This window comes from Epinephelus fuscoguttatus, linkage group LG21, assembly GCF_011397635.1.
Source record: "Epinephelus fuscoguttatus linkage group LG21, E.fuscoguttatus.final_Chr_v1".
Taxonomy (NCBI): domain Eukaryota; kingdom Metazoa; phylum Chordata; class Actinopteri; order Perciformes; family Serranidae; genus Epinephelus; species Epinephelus fuscoguttatus.
In genome coordinates this window covers 15408139-15435251 of record NC_064772.1, presented here as the reverse complement: position 1 = coordinate 15435251, position 27113 = coordinate 15408139, and the positions used below count along the sequence as shown (strand labels likewise).

The 27113-nt window shown below is 43.8% G+C and overlaps 1 protein-coding gene across 1 annotated transcript in view; it reads left to right on the top strand.

Moving 5' to 3' along the window:
- The window catches only part of gli3 (GLI family zinc finger 3), a 122940-nt gene that overhangs the window by 10199 nt on the left and 85628 nt on the right, over positions 1–27113 (top strand). The window contains exon 2 of the mRNA XM_049565152.1: positions 8424–8597. Coding sequence (XP_049421109.1) covers positions 8465–8597 — 133 coding nt within the window. The 5' untranslated portion in view covers positions 8424–8464. The remainder of the gene's footprint in view (positions 1–8423; positions 8598–27113) is intronic.

Below are 27113 nucleotides of genomic sequence, written 5' to 3'. Positions count from 1 at the left end.
AAAACAGAGACCAGTGAGTAATTTTCCTTTAACAGCTGGAACCAGCAAATGTTTTGCTTTTTTTGGATAAATGACTAATTGATTCGACTTATCAACTAAGCGTTTCAGCACTAGATAATATAAAAGCTCAAAATAATGGGTAATTTGACCAAGCTGATAAAATTGGCCCATTTCATCATTGCTTTTTATAAGTGTGATTCATTGTTCTGTTATGTGAAGACCAGCAGAGCCACCTCATTAAGGGCACGTACTTTGTGTTGAGTGTACTCCCTCCCCTCTCGCTCCCTGTCCATCACTGACATGTTGAAATAAGGTTGGAGTGCTGATAGAGTGACCTTATTTTACGGTATTTTTTCAACCTGTGCGATGAAAGATAAGCAGAATGCAAAGATACAACAGAATCACTTCTGCATCTGTGGAATGTGTGACCCAGTGTTACCCTCTTGGATCTGTTCCCATCCACACAGGAAGTCTAGCATTAAAGCGATGCCATTTCTCCCTTTTCTCTTCCTTTCCCCCCCCTCCCGCTCTCTCCCTGCATTCCTCTGACTGACTGCGGCACATTTCAGGACAGCTTCATTCAGCATTCCTTTACATGCCGATTTGTTTTCCCCTCCCCTCTTATTTTTTTCCCTCTCCAAGTCTCCCTCTGTTTAGGTCCGGCTTTATCATGCGAGAGCCAAACACCAAGACAACTTCATCTCATCCAATTTTCACCCCTTTAATTCAGTTTAAATGGCATGGCCGCAAGGGCCAGAGCGGGAATTAATAAGAGCCAATAAAGCTCGCCGCTGGGGCATCGAGGCCAGTCTTTAAGTAAACATTATGACTTCTTGAGGGGGGATTCAGGGGCAGCACTTGATGAATTGTGGCGGAGCTTGGGAAGGGCTAATTTCTCACTTAGCCGTCCTGATGGGGCTAGCTAATAGGCCTCGCGTTGCCTGGCTGTTTGTCTGCTGGCTTTATTATTGTGCATTATCGCGCTGCCCCCTGGCTGTTGTTAGTGTTCGGCCCCGGAGACGCCAGGGCCCGTCATTAATCACATGGCAGCACTGACTCACTCCGCTCCAACACTTATCCCAGTGACACAAAGGAATGAAGGAAAGGGAGATAGAAAGGAGGAGAGAAGGAGAGGGAGTGAGCATGAAGTAAGTGAAACAGAAAAGAAGGGGAACTTGAAGTCCAAGTGTGCAGTGCAATGACCCTGTAACCTGTGGCTGCACAGCCCTGGGTTGCTCTCAGTAGTTTAGTCACCTCAAATAACTCTTTGTTTCACTCCTCTGTCTAAGTCTAAGTGTGAAGGCCTTCTGTCAAAGCCCTGTCTGCCGCCACTCCACTCACACAGGACCATCCGTCTGCTTGATCCTTCCCTGAGTGCATGTGCGATGAGGAGGAGGCGGCAGGGAGAGATGTGTGTGAGGTTTTCATCAGTACAGGAATTTCTCTTCCTCCACTCATCCCCTCCCTGGGGTCCCCTCTCTTATTTATGTTCTGTGCACAGTGATCGCACTTGCATACAGAGAGGCGTATAGAGCACCTGGTGCATCCAACTCCTATACACAGCGGCAAGGCTCACACACTCTCAAACACAGTCGAAACAGTCCCTCTTCCTCCCTGTGCCGCGTTCACACACACACACGCATTACATAGGAACTGTGCTCTCAAACAAGGCAGCGCGCAGCGTTAACATGTACTCTTTCACTGCGAAAGCACAGTGAAGGATGTTGTTGTCGCGCTCTGGTTGTGGCATCGTGCGAAGTACTTTCTAAAGCCTTGTATGAAGAATGCCTCCGCAAACACAAGGCTGTTTTCACTGGAGATGAGAGGCCCACTGACAGGATACAGACCTCACTCCCTTTTGCTTTACAGCGGGTGCCATGTGCAGGGGCCACTCGAATGGAAACCTTAGTTGTAGAGCGTGGTGGCTGTTGCAACAACAGATTCAATAGTAAACTGAATTTCAATTGGCTTTGTGGATACAAGCAAAGTTATAAAGTGGGGGAAAGTATTTGTAATCATACTAACTTTTAATCTCTGCAAGTTCAAGGCAAAAAAAACTTGTGCATAGAGAAGAATGTTTGTCTTTTCTTCCCCAGGACCGTCATGATATTTTGCTGAAGTAATAGGCTGCATTGTTTGCGTCGGCCTCCTGTAAACGGCTGAACAAGCATCTTTTCCTTCTCACAAATCAGGAAAAGTGTCTGATCAAACAAAGACCAGCAGGGGAAGAAAATGAATGAAGAGGAGAGCAGGGGAAACCAATACCGCATAACTGGGCCACCAGTGCAACAAAGCTGCCTGCATTATCCATTGTCTCACGCCTCACAGCCCCACTTGCCTTGACACAAGTGGCTCGCGAACAAATGCAAAGTCAAAATAAATAAACAATCTAATAAGCAAGAGGGGCTGCTGGGAAAACGCTCAAGATTTCCATTGTGGCACGTGCTTTATTTTCCCCTTATCTACTGGGTAGCGAATGCAAAAGAAGCATCGTGTAAGCATTACGATTACATCGTGTGGGTTTGTTACCCAGGAATGTAAGATGCGCTCGGCTCATTCTGCTGTGCAACACACAGGGTCCCTCACCAGCCCTCCAAAGCATCTCAAGTGGAGAGGTCTGAGGGACCAAGGCGCACACGAGGATAATCTTATTAGCTGCGCTGAAAGCAACTGATGGGCTGTGTTGCACTGTTTGCCCTTGACAAAAAATACAAACACTCCTCATTTGCACAGGCCTTTGCTATTCAAATGTTGTGCAGTGCACTTGTGAAAGTAGCCCACGTTGTTTGCTGAGATCATAGGTGTAGATGTTTTTGTCCCTCCCCCAGTAGAAACATGAAAGTAGTAGGGGGCTTTTATTTTGACAAGACATTTACACCATAAATTGATGCAGAAAGGGCACAAAATGGGGCATAAAACTTCACCAAAATGCAGGAAATTAAGTGTTTGATGCTCAAATTTGTGTGTGCCCCCACCCTAATTTTAAAATGACACCTACACCCTTGGCATAGGGAATGTTATTATGATGTGTTACCTCAGGTGTGAAGCTAAATTAAAGACAGGTAGGTATTTTGTAAAATATTACTGCAGAAAAAGCATAAAACATACATTCGTTTTCCCATGCAGTATTTACAAGATGATTTACTGATTCAAAGCATGAACCAATAAATCATCTCAATAAATGCATCAACTTGAAGTTTTACAACGCAGCTGTAAAAAGTAGGACTCATACATCATTGTAGGATGATACAGAAACATGCAAATGACTGACGATCTGAACAGCTCAACCATGTCACAGCATACAAAAGGGTGAGAGGGCCTCGCACTAAACCAGTTTGCATGTGCATATCTGTGATTTGATATGAGTGTGTGTGGCGGGGTGTGACTAATTCCTGCTAAATGGCCCTTACTTGAGGGGCTGGTCCCCATCAGCTGTAGGCCAGACTTAGTGCCATCTGGGCACAATGTTAAGTTTCACTGGTGAATGGGAGCCACAAACACCAAATCCCCAATCCCCCCCTCTTCCCCTTTGCCTTCCAGGGCCGAGGGCAAGCCATAAGTGCACAGCATGGAAACCTAAGTATGTGGTTTCCTCTGAGAGCCATTGAGTTTCAGAACACCTCCTCAGTGGGGATTTTGAACCCATGACAGGTCCTCTAACCACCAGCAAGCACTTCCACTGTCTCCTTAAGGGGCCTCATCCCCTCACTGACCTTATCCAATGCAAACACATGCAGCCTGAGCCAGCGCATTCTGTTTTATTGCTAGATTCAGCTAATCTCGCTGAAGGGCTCCGGCAACTCCTCCCTCTTTGCCCCTCAGTGTTTTAGTTATTCCAGCTGTGCAGGAGCCCTTAATGTTGTTGGCATAGCTGCGAAATGTGCAAAAACACACATTGTACACACAGGAAAGCATGTGCAGGCATGCAGGGGCACAGCGAGGCGCACACACATGCATGCACAGATACATGAACACACACACACACACACACACACACACACACACAGTCTCATGCTCCTCCCTTCCTCCATTCATTTTCTCCCCCTCTTATCCCACTTTTGCTCACAATCTCCCTCAATCGTCTCCATCTCCCATCTCTCCCCTCCCCTCTAACTCGCCGCGCTGCGCTGCGTTTGTGCCGTGTTGATAAGCCTAAGATAGCAGATCTCGGTGGTCGCTGATGTAATGATGATGAATGCTGTGGCGCTGCCAGTCTCCCCCCTCAGGGGGCCCTCGACACTGAACAGTCGCCCTAATGAAATGAACACAAATACAGTACCCCGTCTGTGAGGGGGGGGTTGCCAAATCTAAGAAGACACTTCAAGAGTTTATATAAAAATGTCCCACCGTTTCTGTGTGTGTGTATGTGTGCGTGCCTGTGTGTGCGCCATGCATTTGCAAATCCTCCCTAATGACAGAGTGCAGTGGAATAGGAGGTACACCTTAAGCAGTTTCATAGAATTAAGCTTGTAAAGACGGAGCCTTTAAATAACAAAAGGCAGTGATTTTTGATAGCGTTAGTAGCCGTTTAAGCTCGCATGAAGAAAAAAACTGATTTTTTTTCTATCAAAGGCAAAAGTTTATTTTAGTCTTTCACTTTGATGTGTACAATTTGCAGATGACTTTCAACTCGGTGCCTTTGTCACCAAGGCGTATAATTTATGTTAAATTGATTTGCTTAATGTGCTTATAAAATAAGAATGTTTTTTCTCTTTTTTTTTCTGGGGGAACAGTCTGAATTGTGGTATTTTAAACCTGTTTAATCGCCTCCCTTTCTGTGTGGAAGGATTACAGTTGAGCACAAATAAAGATACACCCTCTTTCTCTCTTCTCTAATTGGGTGTAGGACAGACATTTCATGGGAAAGACATTAATATGAAATTAACATTTATTTTGGGTAACAACAGCAACCAATGCCTACTTGTAATTCCTTCTTTTGTGCCAGGCCTCTGTGACACAACACTGGTGCAGGTAGTTATTTCTCTGCTGTCTCATGTAAATGTATTTAAAAATCTGATTTCTGCATCTCGCTTGTGGGTAGTGTTTCTTCAGTGAAGGTTCAAAGTGTGAAATGAAAATGTTGTTCAAACTATCTCTGCCCTCAGATTTTTCAGTTTATGCCCACCATACATTAGAAGACTTTGAAAAGACTTTGAAAAGATTTAAGTCTGACACCCTCTGACATCTGTTACTTTTTTAGTCACTGACTTAAAGATTTTGCAAAGTCTGGGGATCTTGCAGGATCACTGTTTGCAAGACCACAGCTACATTCCTTTAGAAATTATTTCCCATCCTGCTCCTGATAGAAAATATTATGCCAAACTCCCTTTAAGAAATATGACATATTGACAATTCCTTATGTGTCCGCAAAAACTTCCCAAACCCAGACTCTGTTGTTTAGCTTTGCTAATTTAGAGGGAGGAGACTGTGGGAATGAGAGGCAAACTGTTTCAAAAATTAAGTCTCAACTAAAATAAGTGCTAGTTGGTCAATCAGATACATGCTGAATTAAACACAGACTCTTGTTCACTCCACAACTCCACCAGATTCTCTTCCTTTTCCACAGTACAAGAGAACCGAGACCCGTTTACGTTCTTGTGCTCTCCGGAGTCCCCCTTCATGTCTACCCACTTTGCCGCTTTTTGTTTGGCACTTGACAGAGCACACTTATTCTTTACTATTTGCATGAGCCAAGACTTAAAACTCAGGATAATATTAAGAATGTACGCAAAAAAGAAACTCGGATTAAGTTTTATGGACACCCTACACCAGATGATTGAGATCACTGCAGCGTGCACCAAGTGCGGTAAAACTAATGATTTTATTCTGACATTGCAAATTTTTCTGCAACAGTTAAGTCGCTCGAAACATTTTTTGGCCCTAAGCCGACATTAATGGAACAGTGTGTAAGATTTAGGGAGATTAGTGGTGTATACGGTTGAGGATATTAGTTTGCAACTAGCTGAAACTTCTCCTGGTTTGGATTTCTTCAGCGTTCATTTTTCAGGAGGTTTTAACCAGGAGCTGAATTATCTGCAGAGGTCTCTTCCTCTCCAAAACAAACAGACCTGATGGTTATGATTATGATGCAAAAACATGAATAGCCCTATCTAGAGCCAGTGTTTGGTTTGTCCTTTCTGGGCTACTGCAGAAACATGGCGGTGCAACACGATGATCTCTGTAGACAAGGACCGTTATATACCATATACCATTTCTGCCAATAAATCCTTCATCCTGGACCTTTAAAGATAAACACAGAAAAACTTTTTCACATTAACAAACATTCTTTCCCCGCTGTCCTGATGTAAACACAGGCGGAAGTGTCTTGGTGCTGGTGAGTTTCTGAGTGTTTTCGGAGGGTTGGACGGGGCGAAAATGAGCAACGCGAAAGCAGAGACGGGAACATCTGCAGGATTGAGTGTGGGCGTCCAGGTCAGAGGGATTATGGGTGAAAAGGTCCTGCTTTTAATTGCTGCTTTGGAACTGTGGCCTGCCTAGTGGAACACAAAAGGCCAGTCAGACACGCTTCAGTGGCTCGGACTTGTGAATATTTGCCCGAACCAGAGGAATGCCCTGCTTTCTCCTCGCCTCCCCTACAAACCCCAATCCTGACCCTCATATTTGCTGCACTCTCAGCTCTTTTTAAGCTCTGCTCTGACTCACCTGGGGGGCTACAAGAAGACACACACAGACATGTATGCTCACTGCACACACAAAGCATGTTGGGAGCTATTTAGGAACAGCTGTAAAGTGGGATCTCTCCCTGCTCTTTTCGCCGCTTCGCTGCTTTTGCTCAAGTTCAGTCATTAGAATGATGTAATGACAGTTTCAAAGAGAGAAAGTTTTCTTTGATCGTTGCTCTTGTTTCACTTTCTGCCGATGAAAGTGAATGAGTGGCACCTATGATTAGTTACCTCAGTAGAAACTTACAACCATGCGTGTGCAGACGTACATGCATCCGCATGTATTCTGACGATTAACCCACTTGCGCTGCAGCGAAATGAAAGCATTCACTCTATCAAACACATGCAGAGATGATATTCTGCGCAAGTAAGACAAAAATGTCTTTGGTTGGGGATGACGGCTACACATGTATTCATGTGGGAGTGATTAGAGGACGAGCTCTTGTTTAATTCTGTTTTGATTGGTAAGGGAGTAATTGCATTGTGTTTTTTTTTTTCCCTTCTTTTTTTCGTAAGCCAGCAATTGCTTACAGATGTTGTTGTCGGGTCAGAATGGATGACAGACTCTGGTTTTTCAGGGGGTGGGGAAAAAAAACAAACAAAGCACACAGTGTTTGTCTGAAGTTTACCCCTCACCACTTCCCCCTCGCCTTCCCTCCTTGGGGAGTTGGTAAAAACCAGCCCCCCCTCTCTTCTCTTGTACTTTCAGCAGCTCCTCTGTTTGCATTATAGCTGACTTTACTGCTGGCCTTTGTGTCCATGCATGTTTATAGGGTGGAGGACAATTAAATAGTACAGTTGGGTAATAAGCTATTGGAAAGATGTTAGTCAGACTAAATATTTCCAGTAATTATCCATGAATTATGGCGTCTAAGTAAAGGCTTGATATTGGACCAAATGAAGCTGTCCTGTACTTTGTGTAAATGAGCGGTTGTGGTGTATCACCGTGTTGTCTCCATAATCAGAGACCTCCGTGACCTAGATAGAGTCGAGTTTGTAGACAGCCTCTGAGGTGCTGAACTGAGCAGCATGTCTGCTAGACTGTTGGCTGAACCCCTTCTAAACCCACAGACAGTATTAACTTGAACCACCTTTATTCTTTGAAAGAAAAATTGCCCGGCACCATGATATTCCCAAAAGGGCCTTCAAACAACCCTTGTTTTTTCAGGACTGTGAATGTTTCTCTCTCTGTGGTATCCCCTTAAGGTTTCTCCTTTCTCTCTGGAAAGACTGCTCGAGCAGGATTATCAGTATATCCACAAGCTGCCTTTACTTCTATTCTGAGATATAAAACCTAGTCAGGATGTCCCGCCTTGCTATGTTTATAGAGTTTTTATGTTTTTGACAAGAAGTCAGAAGTTTAATGTGACATAGTTGAAAATAAGGTAAGCTAAATTATGTTTTTTTTGGATGTTTAACCACAGTTAGCGGATGAGGAGATCACCCCCCCCCCCCCGACAAGCGGATCAGAGCCCAGCAGGTCTGAGTTAAAATAAATCAGGGTGAGCTGGTGGATTGACCCATGGTCTGCTCTGGGCATCATGAAAAGGGAGGATTGGATCTGAGGTTTTTCTCACAAGGTTCTCAGTGTTCAAGTCTTTTTTTTTGAGGCACTCTTTTGTTAAAATATTTAACTCTTTAATCAAGCAGGAGAAGCTCAATTTCTACACTCGAATTAAATGATTCACTTTTACAAGACACTTTTAAAACAAAAAAATGTTTTACGTTCCTCTCCACCAGTTATCCTGTCTCCATGAGGTGTTGAGGAATGAGCAATCGCCATGGAAACCCAGTCCCAGGCCAGTTCAGCAGCTGAGAAGAAGAAGAGGGTGGAGACCATTGTGGCGACCAAGGGCTCATCAGCGCGCAATGACATCAGTGAGAAGGCGGTGGCCTCCAGCACCACCTCAAATGGTACGTGTCACCTCTGACTGCACACTCAGCCGCTGTGGTTAATGTAAATATAATTTGGGGTCTTGTTGGAACACACCCAGTTTTGGAGAGACTGGTCTATTTGTCAGCTCACCAGTTGAGTAATGGGAACATAGAGCCCAAAAGCATAAGTGAATGTGATGCTACCAAGAGATTGAGCAAAAGTAAAAATAACAACCAGGTCAATATTTTCAGGTGTTTTTCATCTCTTGACAGTTTTAAAATTAAACAGTTCATTAAAAAAAAGTCTTTATAGTTTGGATTTTGCTGGTGACTTGCTGATTCTGCATGGCTGCACCTCCACCTCCATCTTTAGTTTGTGTGTGGAAAAATTCAGCTTTCTCTTTGCAGGCTAAGTTCTTCACATCTGTTAATCACACATCACCCCTAACTTTTACACTTTACACATTACACATTTTTTATCCCTAAATTTGGTCATGTGCCACAAAGGCTTGTAGCCATAGACTTAATAAAATAATGGACGTAACCACCAGGCCGGCACCCATTAGCTTGTGGACTCCCGTTTTCAGCTTTGAGTTTGGCATTTTATCCATCACTGTCTTGGACTTTTGGAGCCGGAAGTGACAATATTTGGACGAGAGGGTGAAGCTAACCTTAATGCTAGCTGTTAGCTTGGTTAGCACGGTGCATTAACAGCAGGCCCCCCCAGGAAATGCACTGTGTTTTCAAGCCAATTTTCGTAGTGACCAAACAACTGCAGACCAAAAACACTTGTTCTCATAGACTCAAATGGCAAAAGAGATGTCTGTAAATTAGTGGATATGTCTTTTTTTGAGTGTCAAAGCCCCTGAAAAATGGCTCGTTTCACTATCAGGATTTAATCCATTCGGTCCAGTAATATTTGGAAAGTCTAGAAAAGCTGCACAATTGAATCATTTTATCCCCATTCAAGTTAGCAGAGCACTAAACCCAAAGTAGACGTATAAGCTAGCGGAAGCCTCGAGTGTGCCTGCTCTATGGGCCGCACATTGGGGAAGCAGTGCCGATCATCCCTGGATCATCCAGGTTATTTTATATGTGGCAGTTTAACCATTTTTGGCTTCATGCACCACTGAGCAGCTCTCATAGAAATGAACATGGTCCTGCCTCTAACACTGTATCCAGGTCTCTCTATACATCCTTGATTTACAGCTATGGTTAACTGTGATAATGCTAATGCTAATGCTATTATGAAATTTTGTTCGTGAAAAACAGGCTTAAACCCATTAAGACAAAATGAACTTACTGGTAAAACTGAACACCTGACTCCTTAGAGGGTCTTCCAGCACCACAAAAAGGCTGAGCAAGAACTTTTTAGGTGACCAAAACATTGCAATTAACTTTCATGAGCTGAAAACACACTGAAATCGTGATAGCTATGGCTACGTTTATCTGTGAATCTGGGGTTACGCCATGGTTACGTCACCTAGCCAGTGTTGTTGCCATGGTAGTGACTTGTCAACTAATATAGCCATCACTCAACGTGGCCCTGCCATGTGCATAACTCTAAGCCTTACCAAAATTTAAATGGGTGAGTTATAACAATTCAACTTCCCCCAGCAGTTGACATGAATATTGAAATTAGCTACAGAGACCAGAAAAGTTTTTTGTACCAGGCTGTAAACATGTTTATTTCTGCTGTAAAGTCGAGCATTTTAACATGGGGGTCTATGAGGAATAACTCGCTCTTGGAACCAACCTCAAGACACCATTCAAGGAACTGCAGATTTTGGCACTTCTGTGTTGGCTCCATTTTTCATCTTGTTGTGAAGCATGTTTGGATGTTTTCCAGACCGCTATGAGCTGGAGACAGAGATGTGCTACCAAAAGTAGCGAGATATTTGAGCATAGGGGCCACTTTCCAACTGAGGGCAGAGAAATGTGTTTTGTGCCTATGTTGTTAGATAAAACTGATCGATTCCCAAAAACATGATTTAAAGATGTAGACATCACAGATCCTTGCTTACGTTACTTGTGTTTGCTTTTCCTCTATTCTCATGTTGAGTCACATGCAACCCTCACTGGTAGCAAAACTTGGCATATTTACATAGCAATGTCTTCAACACATGCTATTAAAAGCGGAGTGGAGCTTACAGTTCATCAGGCCTGTCGTCATTCAGCCTTTCATTCTTAATTCAGATGCTGGAATGAGGAATATTAGATGGCGATTTTAGGGCTTTTTTTTTGGCTGGAAAGCCTTGGAGCGTCAAGCTAAAGTCATAACAAAACCAGAGTTGAGATCACCAGGCATAAGCTGCAGCTGTGCTCATTAGCAGTGAGAGGATTTGGAGGTTTTTGGGTATGGAGGTTTGGCTCTGGTAGCTGGAGTTGTCTGTCAGGGACTCTGCTGAGGTCGAACGTGATCATCCTGAGTGTGAAGTGGAGACAAACAGTCCACGAAAGGGTAAATAAGTTGCTGTGACTTGCTCCCCATATGGGAGTTATCACAGGAAGTGGGTAAGGTAGTGCATCCTTACGCATCTTGGGAACACTCTTACTCATTCCCAGATGGCCAGCACTGTTTTATTAATTAAAGGGGCAGCAAGGGGAAGAAAAAAAGTTTGTTGTGGAAAAAGCATGGATGTAATTTGGCTCCGTGATTGTGGATTTTTCTTGGTGATGTGCTGGTAATTACAGCTCTGAGCAGCATAAGGTTTGTCTCCTACATTGGACTCGGCCACGTCAGAGGATACACTCCAACTTTAAGCAACTCCCTAAAATACAGTAGTCTCATAACTCACTTGACGAAGGGAGGGATGATACTTATCTGCAGAGAAAGGTCCCCTTTTAGATCCCAATCTCTCTCGCTCTTGGAATCAGCAGATAGCTTACACATTCTTTGTGTTGTTATAATTACAGCGCATTCCCGAGTCGCCCCCAGAACTCATAACCTCTTATCAGGTGTAACCCTACACTCGCCTCAACTTTAACCCCCGTAGCCCCCTGCCCCACTGCCTCCATCGAAACAAAAGGTAATTGTGAGCAGCTGTGGAACCCCAGTGACTGGTTCTTCTTAGGAAGGCCTGGCAAAATATTTCCCCCCGTCAAGCGGAGTAGTGGCCCCTGATCTCAGCGCAGCGGAAACCCCGTGGTGCACCCGGCAACAGCGTGCTATGATAAGTTGTGAAAAGTGGAAAATAAGTAGGGAGAGGGGGGCAGATGGAGTGGACATGGTGGATGTTTTAGCCTCCAAAGCAGTCTGTGCTAGAAGTACAGCATTTTTCTGTGATTGGGATCTGCTTTGATTTGATCAGATCTTGTAGCTAATTCTGCACCTTTGTCTGGATTTGGCTAAAAAATCTTCACTCTACATGCACTACAGGGATAATTCACCTCCTCCACTCCCCTCTTGTCCATAGTCTGTAAGTTTTGTCCAAGTTGAGCAGACCCAGAGTAATTATTGAGTCCTGGTAGAGCGTTCCCACATGGTTGGCTAAATGGTGGCTTCATCCTGTGTGCCATTCATCTCCATGCCCCCTCCTCTCGCACTGACAGCTCAAAAGAGCCGACTGTGCCACAACAATGCTGTGATTGGTGCTCTTTAGGAGGGGTTCGGTGAGGGTGGGGGGTGGCTCTCCCCTCCCACCCTCATCATTCGGCAGGCAGGTGGACCACAAAGTCCCCTGATTCTTTTGTTGGGTCCCGAGCTAAAAAAAAAAAAAAAAAAGATGTCCATGCTTCTTGGCTGAATAAATCCTGTCGTCATGGGATAATTTGCTAATAAAAAAAGAGAAAAAACAGGGGGTGGGGGGTTAAGGGATTGGTTATTTGCAAAGGAGAAAAAGAAGGGGAAAAAGTTTCTGGTTGGTTGGACTTTTATGATATGGGCGCTGCTGATTTGAGGAAAGAGAGGGAGTTAGTGTAAGTAGGAGGATGAGAATTGAAAACAGGGAACAGAACAACTGGATGGATTTCAGGAAATTGTCAGGGAATGCTGCTTTAAAGGGATAGTTTGGATTTTTTGGAGTGGGGTTGTATGAGGTACTTATCCATAGTCAATGTATTACTTACAGTAAATGGCAGTCGGCACGCCTCCAGTTTGGAGAAGCAGGCAGGAGAACTGACACGGAAGATAAGCAATATCCTGGTGTGGGCAGGGGGAAGCAGCATAACATATTTTAGCCACCTAAAAACCCCACCTAAATCAACATCAACACTATACTGACTATATTTTTGGTGCTGTATCTTTCCGTCAGTGAGTGATTTCCGAAAGGGAACTGAAGCAAATTTATCACTCTCTTCAAAGCCAGACTCCATTGAGAAAAAAGGTGATTTAACATCGCTGAATACTGCAGCTACTGGTCTACCACTGCCTTGATCAGTTATTTTGTTTGTCTTATTGTGTGACCTTGGTGTTTGAAATGGTAAGTTGTGATTGACCAAAGTCACACAATAACACAAACTAACTAACTGAGCAATGCAGCGGTAGACAAACAACTCCTGTGTTCAGAGAGCCAAAATTTCTGTTTTTGTCAATGGAGTCTGGTGGCTTTGAAGAGAGCATACGTGTATAACTGAAACCGCTGGAACAGGCTGTCTGACAGAAAGGTAAAGAGGTGGAAATACTCTCAGTATAGCTTACACTTAATCTGATGTAGACGTTGTTAGGTGGGACCTTATGTAGGTGGAAAAAATACATTTTGTTGCCGCCCCTGTCAACAGCAGTGCATTGCTCAGCTTCTGAGGCGGTACTCCTGCCTGCTTCTCCAAACTGGGGGCGTACTGACAGACTTCTACTGGAGGTAATACACTGATTATGTCCCCACTTCAAAAAATCTGAACTATCCCTTTAATGCTTAAACATAACACAGCCATAGTAAAGCAGGTTATGAAGTTGGGGCCTTTTAATGGTCGTGCTTAAAAGGGCAAGAGCAAGGGTCTCAGAGGCAAACAAGTTAAGCCTTAAAGGGCAACAAATGTTAGGCTTTCTTGTGGGTTACCGGAGAAATCCCTAAGCAAATGGAGAGCGTGGCTAAAGTGTTTACGGAAGAAAAAGAACACTTGACTGCTTTGAAGAAAAAAAAACTCCTGATGGGAAGAAGAATGATTCAGAGAGGGGAGAGAGGAAAGAGATAGAGGGGCCACCTTCTTTTTAGGCAGCCATTTAAATGATCAACAGTAAATAGAGGGGAATGTCATCTGACAGAAATAAAGTTCCCGTTAACAGCGGGGATGGAAAGTAATTTACAGATACGCTGTCCCCGCCATCTTTGTGCCTCCCAGATAAGGTTTCATTTCAGAAACGGATAGGAGACATTTTCACTTACGGGCCCCCATTCTGGGACACCTGTGATAACAGCTTGTGGACCCCTAATTGAAAATGGGTTTCAAAATGGATTTTCACTTTTCTTCCCCCCCCACCCCCCCACCCCCCCCTCCATTCCCTCCCTCCCTCATGACTAACCCCCTCCACCCTCCTCCCCCGTCAACACCCAGCTCCATCCCTTTTTTCCTTGGCGTTCCCTTGTCGTCGGCAGAGGGAGGCGATATTGGAAGGACAGGGAGGGAGAAAGGGAGGAAGGGAGGGAGGCTTGGGGGAAATGGAGCACCAGGAGCGGATCATCCCTCAGCCCGTGTCACAGCTATGACAGCCGCGTGATCCGTCTTATTAATGAAATCATTGATCACTTGATGGGACTCATAATCAACTGTTTCTCCACTGTGTCCTGCCCCATCTCCTCCTCCTCCTCCTCCTCCTCCTCCCTCCTCATGCTGCCACCTCTGCTTTCCACTTTTTTATCCCTGTTTTATCCCCACTAAAAGATGATCTTTTATTGTTTAACTGAAGAGAACAATGATTAATATATACACAAAATTAACAAGAACACCCAGACACTGACAATAAATGCTGACAAGTGATTCAGCATGATTAAATCTGACGGGGATTTTAAAATGACAAGAACTGCAAGAAATATATCTTCCTTGAATTTGCCTTTTTTTTTTTGAGGAAACAAGCTGGTGGTTATTTTAAGAAATGTACTTGTTTTTGCATCGCTGCTAAATGGTGATCTCTGTCATCTGTATTTGTGCTGTATGTATTTCATGGGGACCAGAGGAGGAAGCAGGGGCCCCTCTGTGTTACCTTACTCTGGGCTCTGCCTGTGGGGGCTAATGAGAGAGGACTGATGGAGGGATAAGGGACCTCATGGGAGCTCTGGCTGGCCCACGGGTCAAACAGCACAATGGAGGAGGCGTTATAGAGCCTGACACACAACCCCACACAGGAAAACTGGCTTTTAGTGTCAAAAGAGCTCTGTATAGTACATAAATAATACATAAAATACATAAAAACTTATTATATAAGCAGAAATACATGGAAGAAAATACCGATTTATCCACAATATGTCTGTTTTCATGACATCACAGGGTTTTAGAAATATATAATATAGGTAGCAAATATAAAATCTACCTGTAGATCAGGGTTTGTGAAATCACACTGGCCCCATGTGCACACACAGCGGATGGAGCCATAGCCATTTCATGGACCTCTGCACTGAAGGCAATTTCCTGCAGCAGCAGGGGGACAGGCTTTGGCAGAGCCACCTCACAGGGGCCTGAGGCGCAGGATTAGCTTAGCCTCGCTGCTACTCAGGGCGGAGGGGAACCTCAGCTGCCCAGCCCAGTCCAGCCCAGCCTGGCCTCTCTTGTCTGGCACACTTCTGCATGCCCAGATCTGCCTGCTGGAGCTCTACTGCTCCTTCACTGCTGGAAGATGCATATAAGCCACTGCCTCAAGACTTTTGCACGCTGTGGAGATGCAGCCAGAATGTAGCTGTAGCGGAATTGCATCTTTGGTTTTTTGGTCAGTGATCATCCTACTTGTTTGCTATGGAGGGTGTAGCAAGAAATAAAGCTTTGAACCTCAATGAAGGCAATCCTTATTCATTACATGGGTCATGTTTTTGAAGTTTTAGCTGTTTTTTTCTATCGATTATGATAACACTGGACTCAGCAAGCAATTACTGAGATCTGGGAACATATTTAGAGCTTTTCCAGTGGCACTTTTCACACAGTGCTGCGTTGATTTGTATTTTGATTACTACTTTAAATGTGCTAAGTCGTGCAGTTACACCTGAGATGGACCATCTCCAGAGTTGGGCCAAAGCGTGCCCAGCCACCTCTAAGGAGAGTGAAATGACCTTGGATGGGCCTTGGCGTCATTGTTTGGCGTCAACATTCAGTGACCATTTCAGTAACATGTTCAAATAGCCTTTGCTGCTATCACCAGACATAGTTCATCAGTTTCAACGATGTCTCAAGAGAGAATGGCAGATGAAACACTGCTTGGAGTGAGAAAATTGTATTGGCAGCAGATGGGCATCTGATATATGTTCTTGCAGTGCTGGGAGAAAATTAAAAAAACTCACACAACAGTACAATAAAGTTGTAATACCAGTGGGGCGGACAGAAACACCTTAAAGCGAGTAGCTCTGTTGTATGGAGATGCAAATCCCTGCTGCACTGGGCTGACACACTCAAACCAAGTCAAGCCAAGCCAGCACACATGTATGGAAAAGGACTAATTGTTATAATGAAGTCAGACACGAGCAGTCAGGCAATCACACATGTTACGAATAAAATAGATATTTTTTTTACCATTTTATGGATGAATGAAACTCAAATTGAGTGAACCTGAATTCCTGGTTCCTTGTTGCACAGGAAAACTGGACAGATGTGCAACTGTGGTAAGAACAGCAGGTCAAAGTTGAACTAAGAATTCAGTCTGGAAACTGTGATGGACATTTGCAACAGACAGTACTGGTGATTGGTTTTCTCTTGAAAATAAGTTTGGAAGCCTGGGAGGTTTTTTTTTTTCATTTCTCATAAGATTGTGTTCTCTGCTTGGGCTTGCACCTTGTTGCAATGTTGCTGCATTTCCAGATCCTGGCAAGTAACTTAGTGAGTACAGTGGTATATCACCAGTACAGAAGACCCAAGCTGTATTTTTCAACTCGCAATCCCAATTTGACATCTCAGCCATAGATTTTGAATTCTAATATGTTGTGATGGTTCATGCTGACCATCACAATGGTGCCTCAGGAGAACCTGAGATAATTTTCACTGACACGCTGAGAGCCAGAATGGCCTCGGAGTCAGAGGTCACCCGGGTCAGAGACAAGTCTCAAAGACAACTCCCTGAACCAACGATCAGCCTCTCAAAGACAAATCAGCTTGCCCTGTTTGAGAGGATTGGGGCTACGTGGACGAGCCCGGCCCTGCTGCATCCCAGCGACTCTGCAGCCCTGCCGGATCTCACTCCTCTCAGAGAGCGAGGTGCAGGGGCCACCAAGGGCCCTGTAAACTCATAAACCCATAAAGTGGGGAAACAGTAGTTGATTATTCTACCACTCTGTCCATTTGTCGGTAGGCATCAGTGGCCTCCCTCCTGCCACGAGGAACAAAGCGGGGGTGTCTTGACCCTGCCAGGAGGATTTATTGTGGTGTGTTCTTTTCCGCGTCCTCTCTGTTTTGTTCACTCACTCACGCCTCCTTACCACAGTTGGGTTCTTTTTGAATGGGATGAGGTAGCAACTAGTGCCCTTACCACCAGGGTTGGAGTTTATATAAAAGAGTGACAGATCCTTCTAGAGAGCTGAACTTTAGCATTGTGCATGTGATTTTGTTTACACATGAAGATAATCATGAGTCTGGAATCAACAAAACAAACGTTTTTCATAATGATTTATATCTAGTTTGACATCTAGGTAGTAAAGCCATATGCAATCTAGCTCATGAATACTTGAATCTCTGTGTGCTAAAGAAGATAAAACGCACACAAGATTGTCTTATTAAAATGCATATAATAGGTGGGACCAAGTTATTGATTTACATGTCACAAGTAAGTCTCACGTTTGCACTCAAGTCAAGCCCCAAGACCTAAACTTTGAGTTTCGAGTCCTCAACAAGTCTTTGTGCTCTTCATCAAGTGAAATGCCATTTTATCAACAGAGTAATATATTAAATGCACACAAATTATGTATGCTTTTAAAAATTTGCATTTATTTGTTAAAACAAGTTTGTTGACACTTGTTGTGTTTCCATGTCTAATGTTCGACTTGCATGTTTTGCATACTGTCATTAGGTTTTTGTTGAGCACTGCATAGTTTTGTACGTAAATGAAATTCTTTGGTATCATTTTTTGCCATCTGGCATAACGTTAGTTCTTCATGGTTCCTCTTGACAACTTGACGGAATGCTGTGGATTGCTTCAAACAAAGTAAATCTGGCGTTAATCTTATTTGATTCAGGAAATGAAGGGAAATGAATTGATTCATGACACACTTTTAAAATAACATACTTTTAAATATTTGGGCTTGGGGGAAAGTATCAACTTTTTTCAACTCCACAGATGCAAGTCCAAGTGAAGTCATGAATCATTGGTGTTTAAGTCCAGGTCGAGTTGCGAGTTTTGATTTTGTCAAGTCAAATTTAAAGGGGAACACCCCCTAACTTAAGCATTCCAATATATTTTTTCTATGGTTGAGGAGAGTTCAATCAATATTTGTGAATATGAGCTACTGTCTCTCAAAGACAATGAATGGGAGACTGATTTTTTGTTTGTTTTCTTTTTTGGACCCAAGCAAGCTTTGTTCTGTACCCATATACTCAGAATGTTCCCCTGGTTGCTTTCTGTGTCATCTAGAACATCTTTCCCAATTCATTGTCTATGGAGCAGCTCCAGACCTTATAACCTGTCACAAATTGAGTTTTAGCACTCTAGTTTTTGGTTTCATGATAGATTTGCGCATTGTTACTAATATTTTTGAACTGTCTGAGACTATAGGTATAACATGTATGAATTTTGAAAATTGGTGTAGTTTCCCTTTAAAGTCATTACATTTGTGACTTGAGTCAACACCTCTGCTGCATATACATGCTTTATGTGTATGTTACAAGAAAAGGCAAGGTCTGTCAATAAGTTTTCTTGCACAAAAATAACACGTATTACTGATTATGGAGTATGCACAATGATGCTTTACCAAACGATGCAGCAGTTTATTAAACATGTTGTAATATTTGTGTTGTTTTATGTCCTTTCCTCTCATAAAGTACATTCATTTCTAAAATGTTGGCAAAGAGGGTAAGTTGTTTAAAATGATAAACTAGTGGTGTCATTTTTAAGAAGTCGCTGAGGTTAAATAAAAGCAGATTGTTTTTATTATTGGTATTATAGTTTTAAAGAGACAACATGTGAACTTCGTTTGCTGTATCGAGATCACAGGGAAAGCTCTTTGGTTGATGTCCAGTTTAACAAAACATCCAGAAATGTAGCAGAATTTTTATCTGGAGCCTGAAACTTTTTTTTTTTTTGCCTGTATGTTTCAGGCCACTTTCCGCTCTCTGCTCAAAACTCACTGGATTAAATCAAGACATGCTTTCAGGTTTGCGAGAGCAAAAGGGCCCTATACCCCCTAATCTCTCTCCCCTGACCTCCACACCCTCTGGGCCTTGACTCTCACCCTTCTCCCTGCTCCCCCTCCCCTTTCCCCGCCCCGGCTCTCTCCCTCGCAGTGCGAAAGAGGAGCTAGGATCAAAGGCCATAAACCATGGCAGTGATTTCTGGTGATTGATTAGAAGCAGAGGTTGAGAAGCAGCAGCTCTCTCCCCACCATTCTTCCCACCCTCCGGTGCTGCGTACGCATTCTCCCAGGGCTCTCGTAAATAGCTCAGGCTTTAAGTGTGAAAAGAGTTGCCACGATTGGCAGACAGAGCCCAGAAACACATCCGTGCCGGGGCGGCCAGGCCAGTTTTTCTGCCTCTTCCTCCTGGATGGCAGGGGGGTGTCAGTTGATAAGAACCATTTGTTGTCTTGCTTGGATCTGGGGAGGGACAGTGTAATCCCCTCGCCCTGGTCTGTTCGCAGAGCTGGAGGAAAAGAGCAGAGGAGAGGAGGAGGAATTGATTTTCAGAGAGAGGGCATGCGGAGAATTGAACTCAGATGTGTAGCAGAGACGGGGTTTGAAAGAAACATTCTACTTGCGGGGAAACAAATGTCTGTAGCTTACAGCAGAGGGGCAGTGCAATTTGAACTTGACCAAGTCCTTCTAATGTTAATCAATTGCATAGCTGTCTTTCACCATTCTCGCCCCGCCTCCGCCTCCTCCCCCCCTGTCCTGAGCCCAACTAGGCCCGGAGGCCTCTTGACAAGCAAGTGGTCCTGTAAAGGCATTTTAATAGGCCATGTCCATTCAGAGGCACTGAGATTAATACTTGAACCTAATCTCCCACATGCATGCTTTTGCACAGAGACACAAATACACATGCACCTCTCTCTGTCTTCCCTACCCTGCCTGATCTCACCTGGAGCTGCGAGTCTAATGATGTTCGGAGTGTGGGCCTTGCAGCGACAGCTCCAGTCCCGCGGAGATGTGTCTCATGTCAGACTTTGCGCCAGACAGACTCCAATAAGGAAAGCAGGGGGCGGCGGTGGGGTGGGGTGGGTGTTCTTCAATGCAGCTGGAGCGAAGCCAAAACTAAAAGTGCAATTCTCTGAAGGTTTTGTTTTTCCTCTGTGGTATTTACAAAGTGATTGAGCGCATTTTTGAGTGTCATGGAGTATCTCATTACGCTCTTAAAAGCTTTTTATCCGTCGACATGCTTTAAGATATGTACACATGTGTACATGCATACTGCAGATACTCAGTCATGCATGCATGCAGACACATAATCTCTCATTTTCTCTCACTTTCCTCGACGGCACCAACACACACACACACTCTTGGTGCAGCTGGAGGATGGGCTGTCATTATTAACTGTTTGGCGACCTCATGACTTCATCTTCGGCGCTGTCAGAGGCGGCCCACATTATGTCTCCACTCGGCTCAATGGGCTCTTTGTTCTGGCTTGGCTCTGGAGCAGCTCAGCATGGGGCTGCGTGAGTCCAACAGTCCCACTGCGGCTCTGGAGAGAGGGGGGGAGGATGGATGGAGGGAGGTAGTGGATGGAGAGAGGGAGGGAGTGTGCGGGAAAGGGATGAAGGGAGATGGAGGGAGATTGAGGAGATTTGGGAAAGACATGGGAACTGGGAGAATGAGGGATGATATCAGGAAACCAGGAGTGAGTAACAAGAGGTTAGCGGGAAGAGAGCACGAATTAGATGCAGAAGGTGGGATGTAGAGAGGTAACAGAGGATGGAGAATGCTACAGGTGAATCCTAAAGTAGGCCAGACTGTGATGATTTTAAACACTGCTCTGCTTCCATCCCAATGTGAACACCAGATTATGAAGGCAGTGTGTCATCTGAGCTGCACCGGCCATCCTCGTGTGGAATGTGGGATTAATGGCAAAGTAATGCAGAGATTAGAGAAGGAGGCGAGAGCGGAGCAGGAGAGGAGGATTGGACTGGAGGGAGTGACAGGAGAGGTCATACATGAGGAGAGCTCATTACAGAGAGGGGACGGCAACAGGAGGCAGGGAGATGTAGAGTGTAAGGGAGTGTTGAAGCAGGAGGTATGATGAGATGAACTAGGGTTGTAAGGTGATTTAGGAAGCTACATAATATGTGGGCAGATAGAGGAACGTGTCTCATGTATGGGCTGTTAAAGGAGCAACTTTCACTTTTCTTGTTTTTTTTTGTTTTGGATGTCATTATCTGTCATTATTAGAAATATTACAACTTTGTTTCTGAGGAGTCAGTTTGGTGTGACTAAGGAACCTGAAAGTAACATCTGCAATCTGAAACACAACTTTAGACTCAGCGATTGGATGTTGCATTCCCCAGTGCTCCTTCAAAGTCATGCACAGGTTTGTATCATTGACTTTTTAACCACAGACACCATTTTTTATTAAGGTAGTTGCTCATCTTTTGCACTGATTGCGCGACAGAAACAGTTTTATGCCTATCCAAACCTTCAAAATCTTGGACACCTCAAATAACTCTCTATCAGTCATGAAAAAAGTACTCGGATCCCTAAAGAAATACTCTGTCACAAGCAAAAGTCCTACAGTCAAAATCTTACTCAAGTAAATAAACAAAAGTGTTAGTATCTTAATGTACTTAAACAGGGTTATAGTGCTGCTGGAGGACACCGGAAAGACGCTCCGCCACTATTTAGTCTCTAAGTGAGGAAATAAAATATTCCTAGTTTACAAAATCCGGTTGTAATTACTACATATTTTATGTGCTTACAGATCCAATCATCACTGAAGCGCATGTCACTAAAAAGAGCCAATAAAAAACAAATGTAACGGCCAGAGTTGTCATATTGACATTTATGGTGTAGTGATTGATTCATGACGTGCTGTGAACTAATGTATTGAATAACATGCAAGAAAACATTCCACCTTATATGATTTTTTCTTAGTTTATAGGTAGCAGTATCCAGTAAAAATGACATGGTAGTGAAACCTTATTTTATTTTATAGTTATCGTTGACTCATGTATGTAGACTTGCCACTCTAGGAACAGTGGTTACATAACCTTCAAAATCAACCACAAGGTAACTATGCAAGCATGAGCGTGCCATCATAGGTGTGCTCTTGTTCTGCAGTACAAATAGCATTACAACCCTGTATTTAAAGGTATGTTATGCAGGGTTTTCCTTAAGACAATGTATAGACTCATACAGAAGTAATCCCTCTTAATCATCACTTGTATTTTGCTGCAGAGACTCTGCCCTTGGTCTGTATTTTCTTGATTTCTACTTATTTTTCATGCTCAGGACTTCTATGGGTGTGTACCTGCACAGCACTCAGGTGAGGTTGAGGCTTTATGAAAAAGGTAGCAACCCGGTGCCAGACTGTTAGCAGCAGGTATCCAAGAAACACAACACCAGAAAAAATGCAAGTAAAGCGAGGCTATAGCGAAATTCCAAATGGGTGCAAATCATGGGGTTGGCTTTTACTTCGTCTTTGCTAGCTGTCAACAAACAGTAAACGATAATCCTGCATAGTATACCTTTAAAGTACCAAAACTGAAAGTCCTCATGATACAGAATATCCCGTTTCAGAATAACATATAATATATTATTAGATTATAATTATTGATGCATTAATATGTTCACTGCTTTAATGTTGCTGCTGGTAAATATGAAGCTATTTTTAATTTATATATTTGATATATTACTTTACATACTGCTGGGTATCCCTATGTATATTATCTTTACATATTTATTATATTTTGTATTGGTAATCTGAATCCGCAAAGTAACTAGAGCAAAGTAACCTAGATTTGCGCGTTACCGCGAGGGGTAGGGGTGTACCAATTCCTTTTTGCGTGTAGGGGTAGGGGGCATAACGAGGGGTAGTGTGTATGAAACTAGCCCTAGGAGCGAGGGGTTTCAGATGCTGACTTGCCAGCGAGGGGTAGACGTCGCCATAGCTACCGCCAGGCAAGAGATGGGGAAAAAAGTTTTTATTGTTATTCACGATGTGTAGATTGGAGTTGACAGAAAGCTAGCCAGCTAGCAATGCAGCTTAGCTTCCTGTTTAAAATAGTTACATATGCGTGAACCTAACCGACGCGGTGACATAGTGAGTGGTGTCCCAATTCCTAGGGAAAGATTTCAACCCCTAACCCTCGTTGCTTCATTTCAAGGGCCAAGGGGTAGTGGGCAAGAGCTAGGGGTAGGGCCAATGGCTAAAGGGTAGTAGGCAAGGGGGGGGTATTGGGATTGGGCCTAAGTATAAGAAGCAGAAAATAGAAATACTCAAGTGAAGTACCTCTAATTTGCACTTAAGTTCAATACAAGGGTGAATGTCTTAAGTTACGTTCAAGCGCTGATTTCTACTATGTGTTAAAATGTCCCTCAAGTGAGCACATAGGGACTCAGTGACACTTACCAGCACATACTGGCTGATCTAACCTGCAACATACAATATGATTGCTCCAACAGTCCATCATATCCAAACCTGCCACTGTCACCCTGTCCTTTGCTCTGTATTGCACTACAGAGCCACTTATCTCATCACATATAGAAAGTCTGGTGTCTTTTCCTCTCCCCGACTCACCTCCAGCCCCTTCCCAGCAGACAGCGGTTAAGTCTGTTTGGCCAGCATAGCAGATCCTCTAATCTGCAGAGCTTTCCCTGCCTGCTGCAGACACTGTAATGAAGGGGTCCAGGTTTCACCTGTATTTTCAGGGGGAGAGGGGTGAATTACACCCTGTTTATTAAGCGGGCACTCCCATTCATATCACACGCTGGGGGCGGGGTGAGGGTCAGGTCTGGGATTCCGCAGCCAGCCGTCAGACGTAATGATGATAGGATGTTGGAAGGCTGATTGAAAGTTTCATAAAGAGTTCTTTGTGCGTTGATTTGGCACCTCCAGATGAAAAAAATTTGGAAAATGAACTAATGTTATTTTAGATAATTAATGTGTCAAGCTGTAAAGGCAAAAGTTGATTTAATTAGTGTTGTTGTGTTTTTTTAGCAGCAGGTGACTGAATGTGTGTGCAGAACAGCCTCTCATTGTGGGAGCAGAGTGAAGGAGTCAGTTGAGTTGTGTTATTTTTATGGCGTTTGGCTTGTAGTTTGGAATTCTGATTGTCATGCTCTCTGGTAAAAAGGCCTTATGTCCAAATGTGACGGGTTAGAAACTGTAAGCATTACCAGCTGCAGCATCAAAGGCCCTGGCATGCTGTTCATTTAACCCAGATCCGTCACACTCGTGTAGCCCCTGATTCAACCTGTAATGTAGACATTCAGCAGAAGGCATTAGACTGAGACTAATGTACAGTTATGGATGCGAATTAACTCCCAGCACCTCTCTACCTGTGATACGTCAAAGGTTACTTACTATATTTGAATATATTTGGCTGGAGTGCTGTTATTGCTGTAAATGAATACAGGTTTATGACGAATAACATCATTACCAGCAAGTGTAAACTAAAATTTTGTGCCAACACACAGAACGTACATTCACTGTAGCTTAATGCACCCACTTAAGAAAAAATGTCCTATTTTTGCCTTCGTAATTCAGAAAAACAAGAGCAGATGATTTTCTCCATCATAAACCTATAGTAGAATCTGAAATAATAATCTTGTTAATTCAGAAAAACAGAGCTGATTTCCTCAGGTGAATGCATTACACTTTCATACATCCACACTAAGGTCCCGATCAGACGGAGCACACTTTGCAGGTTGCAAAACGCAAGGCGCACCACACTGCCTTTTTTCGTTGAAGCCTGCTGCTTTTGGCAGCGTGCTGTATCTTCTTAATTGTTGGCAGGCAACCACAGAATCACCTGTCCTTATCTTAACTGCTATTTTGCCGTGAAGTAAATTCACAGATCTGTAGATTAAGATCTGGCAAAGGGCAGTTGCTGTGACTCTGATTGAGGGTGTGAGGCTGTTTCCACATAGTACGTTGGTGACAGGGAAATGGAGATCTCTGTTGCTACTCATAGAGAGAAGGAATCAAAGGGAGCACCACCAGCTGGTCCAGGAGCTTCACCTGGATGATGGTCGGGTCAAGGCTTATTTGAAGATGAGTTGGGGACAGTTTGACAATTGGCTGTTAATTTTTGGCCTAATTACGGTCAGTAAAATGTTAGTCAGTAGTTAAGGATACAGTTTGTTCAGATGTCTTCCAGCTTGCCTAGTAGGGCGAAGATGAAAGTGAGCTAATGTTAGATAAACACAAACCACAAACTGTATGCTGCACTTGTCATCACCACCACAGGAGGCCCGCCTCTCACCTCATCTGTAGGGCGCTTTCAATGCTTTGAGGTGAAGATTTTTCAACGGGAGGTGTTAAGGGCGCTCCTGCAAAAAGTAACATGCATAGAGTGGAAAAATATGAGGCGCTCAGCAATGCAAAAGCAGTGAGCAAACTCTGTGTGATTGGAGCCTAAGCAGGCTAAATTCCAATCTTTGTGACACCTATAAATGAAGATTTTCAAAAATGGTGTTCAGAGTGGATAGGTATAAAAATAGCATGTGTTTCAAGTAAGCCTAATCTGTGAGTGTGTGGTAGTAAAGTTAAAAAGCCAATCCAACAAACCAAAGTTGTTCCTTGCAGAGTGAAATCGGATGGATAAGAGTTTTAGGCATTATCCTCCAGTTAGGCATTTTAGTTTGGACTGAGACCTTTTTATGAAAACGACCTGGAAACGTTGTTATTGCTTTCACACTTGAACAGCATTTTCAGAGTTAGTTAGAGCTGCTTAGTGTGGTCATAGCCTAAGTGCTGTTCAGACACGGCTCTTTTGCTGGGCTGCATAGCAGGTGTGAGAATAGATGAGCAGCAACAGAGCAGGCAGTGAATTAGACAGACAGATTTGAACATCCACAGGCCTAATCACCACCGAAGAGAGAGGGAGCAGGAGAGTGGGAGAGAGACAGAGAGAGAGAGAGAGAGAGAGTCCACTCTGGACTTAGACGTTCACCAGTCATTGATAAAGTGCTTAGCAGCAGGAAAATTAATGAATCCGGCCCGACTGGGAGAGGGGGTTTTGGGGTTGAAGGGGAGGGAGAGGAAGAGGAGGAGGAGGGCGGTTGGGGGGTAATCCTGTTCCAGCTAAATGGCTGATCCCTCTCATTCCTTAGATATCAAATGTCAAGAGTTAAATTAGCCTGCTAGCCTCAGATAGGAGTTAACATGCTTTTAAATGGGGCGGGGCGCTGCGATTCCTGCCCCCTCTGGGATGGTGGGCAGGTGCCTTTGAAGTGTCTAATTATCCAGCTCCCAGTAAGTGCTGGCTAACTATCTTAATGGGGGCCTCTATGCCTCGATACAGTGCACAGTTATGTGCTTAAACACATGTACCAGAATGTGTGAATGTGCATTTTTACACAAGCCAAAAAAAACATCAGAGTATTAAGGAAACAAATGCAACATAAAGTTTGAGTTATTCAAAGTTAAGTGAAGTGAAGTTTATGACTCTATACGGTAAGGTGGGAAACATCCACAGTGGCATTTTGGATCGTATTTGATGTGCTTGAAATTACTGTATTATTTTTTCTATTTTATCCAAACTGTTGGCTCTGTGTTTCTTTGCTTTGGCTGGATATCCATTTCTCTTGGCGAGCTGTTCCTAATCTGAGTGCCACAGACTTGGTCCGGATCACTGTGGTGTCAGAAGTGGGATTCCAGTGCTGAGGCCCAGTGGAAAGCTGGCCCGCTCTGGTCTGGTGGGCATTGTGCCCAGATTCACCCTAAAAGACCCACTATCCCAAACGGACATAGTTCTGCCCCAGTCTGCCCTAGCACACAATCATTTTACATTGTTACAGAGGGACAGTATAAATAACTAACAGGTTTTGGGCTGATCATAGCTGGCTTGTGACCATCTCAAGCAATGCTAATACAGTCTATAAGCCAATCAGAGCACTAAATGGCACTTTTTGCTTTGAAGCCTTGATCAAATGCATCTCTTGGTGTTTGATTCCTCAAAGAATGCAGGCCAAGGTGCCCTTTGAGTGAAAAACCTTAAAAGCCATAACTATCCATGGTCAAAAAAGCTGCATCAGTGTGCATTTTAGAGTCAGGGCTTTCAGCTCTCTCGCTGCAATGCTCATTGCTCCCTCACAATGTGGCCCTGATGAAATGGTAGTGGGG